The following is a 6288-nucleotide window of genomic DNA, read 5'->3' on the forward strand; positions in this document are numbered from 1 at the left end:
CCGGTCAAGGGCATGTACCTTGGTTGCGGGCACATCCCCAGTAGGGGGTGTACAAGAGGCAGCTGATCGATGTTTCTAACTCTCTATCCCTCTCTCTTCCTCTCTGTAAAAAAATCAATAAAATATATTTAAAAAGAAAAAAAGAATATTGGCTTTGGCTCGGCCAGGTGGCTCAGCTGCAGGTTCAGTCCTCGGTTGGTTTCGTACAGGAGGCAACCGATCGATGTTTCTCTTCTCTCTCTCTCTCTCTCTCTCTTTCTGTGAATATCAATAAACATATCCTCAGGTGAGGATTAAAAAACAAAAGCACATTGGCTTTGGGGTCTGACTGAAAGGGAGTCCTGCTTCTTATCTGTGGTCTTGGGTGAGCTGCTCCACCTTGAGGTCTGTCTCTCCCTGGTCACATGGGTGTCACGTGGGTGTGGCTGGGGGCTCCTGGGGGGATTAAATAGGATTAAATGCCTTGTATGGTGTTAAACAGACCCCTGGTACAGAGTGGATGAGGAATAACTGGTGGCTGGTTTTAGTAATATGTATTTTAAACTGTAAAGAAAAACAAGAGCCCTAACCGGTTTGGCTCAGTGAATGGAGGGTGCCCCGAGTTAGGGTGGCTGCTTGGTCACCTCGTATAGGCAGCAGGGCTAACGGGCTTAGACCAGGCAGACGGGGGCTCTCATCCTGGTGAGAAATACCTTACTCTGCGCCTGTTGTGTGCCAGGCACGTTTCTGGTGGACTTTTGTACATTTCAGTTCATGTGTAAATATCAAGATTGGCCTGTGCAATAAGGCCCACGAGAAACCCAGCTTTATAGGTGAGGGCCCAAGTCTGCAGAGGGCCAGCCAGCAGGCTGAGGGCGCCAGCCATCAGCCAGGAGCCCACTCGCTCTCTCGCTCGCAGCGGGCCTCTCTAATGCTGAGGCCTGGGTGTTCCCACCAGCTGCGGCAGGCTTTGCATTTTGGGAAAGATGTCTGTCCTTTTAACAGCCTGGAGGCAGAGAGAGGGCCTGGGGCTGACACAGGAAGCTAGGTGAGGTTTCATTCATTGTTCAGCAAAGATCCACCGATCTGCTGTGTGGGACCAGGCCTGCCTGCCGGGTGCGGGGATACAGGAGACCATGAGCCAACGCCTTGCTATGCTGGACACCGGAAGTCTCGAGGGAAAGCCATTGCTATTCCAGTCACAAGCACACCTTCCACCTGGGATGACTGCTGTGCAGAAGCTCGGACCCCACAGGGTCCTGGCACAGGGTGTCCGGCATCAGCCCTGGTCTGCGACTGGGAGTCAGCCAGGAACTACTAGATGGAGGGATGAGGGGCCGTGGCCAGAGCCCGGAGGGGCTGCAACAGGGCTGCAGAGAGGAGAGCTGGTCAGGGGAGGGGCCAGCACAGAGCAGGGGCCTCAGGACCTCGGACAGGACTTGACCTGGCTCCAGGGCAGCAGGGATCCTCTGAGGTGTAGCCGGGCAGACAGAGGCGGCGGCGGCGGTGGCAGAGGGCTTCGTGGGAAGGCCAGGGTGTCTGCAGGAAAGGCAGGTCAGCTGACTGTGCAGTGGGCGGGCAGAGGGGTGGATGTAGGAAGCCTTTATGGGGTAAGAATGGCATTGGTGAGAGGAGTGGCCTTTCTAAGAAAGTGGTTTTGTGCCGGCCAGTGTGGCACAGTGGATTGAGCTGACCCAGGCACAGGGAGGTCACCAGTTGGTTCCCCGTCAGTGTGTATGCGTGGGCTGCAGGCTTGATCCCCAGAAAACGGCATGCAGGGGGCAGCCAAACGGTGTTTCTATCTCTCTCTCTCAATCTCCCTTCCTCTCTCTGAAATCAATAAAAACATTTTTTAAGTGGTTTTGTTTGGAGGTATGTTTCTCACCAAAATCAGTGTTGGAAATATTCGGTTGTCCGGTCAGGGCCTGGGAGCTTCCTGTTAGAGGTACTTCCCTCCCTTCTTTGAATATTTGAGAAGTTGGGTTTCTTTGTCCTTGGGTGTCTTGACTGGAGCCCTGTCTGGATTGCAGACCAACCATCAAGATAATGAGTGAATACCGCCCATTTTTCAGCAGGTGGAAGTGCTTTCTCAATCAGTTATTACCTTGTTACAGGAGCTGCTTAAAAGTAAAGCGGAGGGCTTGTGAGGGCGGGCACCCCGCTGTGCAGAGCTCCTCAGCCAGGCGGGGAGAGCTGCTGCCCAGCCTGTCAGCAGGGCGTGGCATTGCTCAAGAAAATCACTTCTTAATTATACATGTGACATGGTGGCTGTGGGAAAACCAGGGGCCGCAGCTGGGGGTGCAGAGCAGGAACAGTCACAGGACGTGGCTGGCGCATCCGCCTGTGCCCATGCGCAGCCCTGGCTCACTGGCTTTGAAGCCTCAGGGTTTCGGGGACATTCTGGTGGCTGGTGGCTGTTTAAACTGCGGTGCCGACACTCCAGATTGAGGCAGTTTGATGAACGGTGACGTGGAGCTGCCCTCATAAGCTGAGACACAGCATCTGTAGCAACACAGGAGCACTTGGAGCTTACCTGCATGATTTGTAGAAAATGGTTTACATTTTTCTTTAAACGTAGCCTTTCCCGGTTTTCCTACAGCCACCATGTTACATGTATAATTAAGGAATGATTTTATTGAGCATCTGCCATCTGCCAGGCAATTGGTGCCGTCGCATTTCATCCTTGCACTCTGCTGAGAGGAAGGTCTTCTTACCCCCGTTTTAAATGAGGAAGCTGAGGCTTCAAAAGGTGAAGAGCCTGGCTGGTGTGGCTCAGTGGCTGAGTGCTAACTTAGGAACCAGGAGGCCCCGGTTCGATTCCTGGTCAGGGCACATGCCTGGGCTGCAGACTCGATCCGCAGTGGGGGACGTGCCTGGAAGCAGCTGATCAATGATTCTCTCTCATCATTGATGTTTCTCTCTCTCCCTCTCTTTTCTTCTCTGAAATCTATAAAGAATATATTTTTTAAAAGGTGGAGAGATTTACTCAAGTCGCTCAAGTGAGGAAGGTGAGGCTGGAGGTGGGGCTGCCCAGCGGCAGCACTAGAGGTAGAGTCAGGGTTTGGAACAAGGCCTGCCTGGTCCCAAAGCCTCCCCTCTGTCAGCTAGCAGATGGAGGGGGAACGTTTCTCTGGGAATTCTGTGGAAACCTTTCCCAGAAAACATTTCCTTCATGTTTTGGGAATGGTCACCTACCACGGCAACCTCGCCTTTGGGTAGGTCTCCTGGTCTCCCGCGGTGGGTCTGACGGGACTGGGAGGTCGCCGCCGCTGCCAGCTGGCCCTGGGCCCCTCCTCCTTCCGGCCTTTCTCTGTCCAGGCTCTGCCTGACGGCAGGGACACGGTGGAGGTGTGGGCTTCCTGACAGTCTTTTTTCTTCTGTCTGATATATTTTCCAATAATTCTTTCTGAAAGAAAGTTTTTCCCAATTGTATAGCGATGCATGTATGCTGTAGACATTGGGAAAAAACAGTCCACCCATTTTCTGTCAGTCATTTGCCTGGTTAGTGTTCTGTTTGCTTGTTGTTATAAACACAGTTGAGATGCGGGGCCATCCCTTAGTGGAGGTACTGAATGCAACTTGGTGCTGGGCATCGCGCGGACAGACGCGCCTGTAAAGGGGGAGTCGCTTGTTCTTGAAAAAATCTTCCCCAGAAAGGCCAGAGGGAAAGGGGGCAGTGCTGGTGCGTGGTGGAGCTGGCTGACCTGCAGCGACGCCACGCTGGCTTCCACCTCGCCACAGAGCACAGCGGAAGATGGCCTGTCCCCACGATATTTCTAGATGCAAATTTCAGTGTTCAAACATGCATCATTAAATTTACAGGAAATGTGCCCCTGTGTTTTCCCCTTGACATTTCTCCTCTTCTTTCAAGCTTTGCACGTTTTAAGGGCTGCACCCATGCATCAGATACCTCGCCATCCCGCTCTTGCTGGACATGTAGGTTGTTCCCGCCGTTTACTCGGTAATGAGTGCCATCGTGCGGCATCGTGGCGTGTCCATGATCACAGAAATCTTCCTCTCTCAGGGAGAGAGCTGTGAGACTGGCCCTGTGGCGGTGAAGGACATGGACACAGGAGCCAGGCAGCCCGCAGTGTGATCTCAGACCCGTTGCATGGCCCCTGTGCCTCGGTGTCCTCATCCGTGTGACTGGGGGAAACGGCAGCGCCTCCCTCTCCACCACTTCATACGTGTGAAGGGGTCAGGAAGGACCATAGATGTGTTTGTTCTTATTATTTACCCAGAGTCCCAGAAACTGGGTGCTAATTGGATTAAAAATTTAACTGCCCTAGCCAGTTTTGCCCAGTGATTAGAGCACCAGCCCACAGACTGAGGGGTCTTGAGTTTAATATGGGCGCAGGCAGGAGGCAATCAATCGATGTGTCTCTCTCACATTGATGTTTCTCTCTCTGCTCCTCCCTCCCTTCCACTCTCTCTAAAAATCAATGGGAAAAATATCCTCTGTTGAGGATTTAAAAAGACATTAAAATGTCAGTTTTCTTATGGAAAGTTGCTGTGTGGAGAGTGTGTTTGGGGTCTGAGCCGTGATGGACGAGCATTTACTGGAGCGGCGTCTCTGGTGCATATCTGGTTCCTGCAACTCCGTTTATTTTCCCGCCTCCTCCCAGACTGTGAGTCCCCTGAGGCCTGCTGCGCCCTAAGTAACCCCACTGAGCGGCGTGGAGTGCGCGGCCCTGGGCGCTCAGTGCTGAGCGCTGAGCCCTGCAGTCCTCTCCTGGCTGCTCCCGCATCCTCGGGGGCGGGTCCTCAGACCTGAGTGAGGCTGGAAGGCTCTTTCCCATCTTTCCCATCAGCTGATCTCTGCGGGGGGGGGGGGGGGCGGGTAGCCCTCAGGCCCTCCTGAGATTCGGACCGTGAAGGCCCGGCGGGGGCCCAGGAATTGGCATTTGTGCCTGATCCTTGTTGCCAAGGCCATGTCTGGGCAACACCAAGTGAACGGTGGCCCCTGAACTTGCTCCCACATCTGCAGCCTCAGGCAGCCCCTCGTGCCGGATGGAGGCCAAGGCTGGCCAAGAGCGGTTGTGCTGGCATGCAGGGCCTTCCCTGGAGCAGTAGGGATGGTACATCTGCAGTGCTCCACCTCCACCCTTCTAGGACGGCTGTGCGCTGCCTCCGAGGGGACCAGGGCAGTGAGGCGGGAGCTGCTGCTGCCCCCCCCCCCCCCAGCACCTACCTGTGCCGGCTGCGTCTGCCAAGCCCAGGGGGATACCACTGAGGAGCCGTCATTGTCTTCACATTTTTAGCAAAGTAACCCCTGCACCGCGTCCCATGGCCAGAAAGACCTTGGGGAAAGCGAACAGAAGGCGCCGTCTGTGTGCTGCCCCTCAGACCACACAGAGTTGAGGCCAGAGCTGGAATCTGTCATCTTCAGAAAAACTTCCTCCTCAGTCCCCCACCTGCAAGTGCACTCTGACCTCCTGAACTGACCTAAGGGTGGCCGTAGACCCCATGTGCACGTCTGGGGACAGCCCAGCAGCTGGCACAACTGGCCTTCTCCACACACCAGTTCTCGATTTCCAAATGACCAGTCTGTCCAGGTGGGTAAACCAGTCCTGACCTCTTCTTTTGTTTCTTTGCAGTGAAACAAACCATGGAGGAGGAGGAAGAGGCAAAGGAGGAAGAGGCCACTGTCGCCCCGACCTCCGCTCCTTGACCAGGGACCTTCCCTTCGAGCACCAGGGACCAGGTTCAGGCAGAGCCCAAGTTGGTATTTCTTCCTCTGTTGGTATTTCTTTACCAACTAGATTTAACGGCTAGAAAACGTAAAATAGCACTTGTAAATGCAAGTAATTATTGCTTTACTAGTCTTTCTGCATTTCCCTAAATTTTATTCTTTCAGCCATCTATTTCTTCAGTGCCTCAGTATTCTTCTACAACAGTCGCCTTTAAAATGTACAACAAACTAGTTGCAAGCAGTAAAGTGTCCTGGTTACCCATGTCCCACTTTGGCCACCTTGGCAAAGAGCCATGTTTAAATTGAAGTCCCGACCCCTGCGTGGTCTGTTTACCCTGTACGTGCTCTTCATGAAAGGCCTTGCTGCCTGCGGTCACTTCCAAGGAGCTGGCCCTTACCTTCCCACCCCCAAGGTGAGAGGCCGGCCTATACCCTGCAAGCTCCTCACTTCGTGGGCAAGCTGGTGTGTGACCCTCATTTGGTCCGTGGTTTGCCATTAACCAGGATTTTCCCATTCAAAGAGCCAGAGGCGTAGCCTTGTGGTTGTATTGGGTTGACAAGCTACCACACATCTAATGTAAATAGTAAAGCCTTTATTTGTGTTAAGAATAGCATTT

At 53.6% G+C, this 6288-nt stretch overlaps 1 protein-coding gene across 1 annotated transcript in view; it reads left to right on the forward strand.

The window, feature by feature from the left end:
* Positions 1-6089, forward strand: part of IQCK (IQ motif containing K) — a gene marked incomplete at its 3' end in the record, with an annotated part of 106324 nt that extends 100235 nt beyond the window's left edge. The window contains exon 9 of the mRNA XM_079784083.1: positions 5577-6089. Within this exon, the coding sequence (XP_079640209.1) occupies positions 5577-5650 (74 nt within the window). The remainder of the gene's footprint in view (positions 1-5576) is intronic.
* Between the last annotated feature and the right edge of the window lie 199 nt (positions 6090-6288).

This window comes from Cnephaeus nilssonii (genome assembly GCF_951640355.1).
Source record: "Cnephaeus nilssonii genome assembly, chromosome: 2".
Classification (NCBI taxonomy): Eukaryota; Metazoa; Chordata; class Mammalia; order Chiroptera; family Vespertilionidae; genus Cnephaeus; species Cnephaeus nilssonii.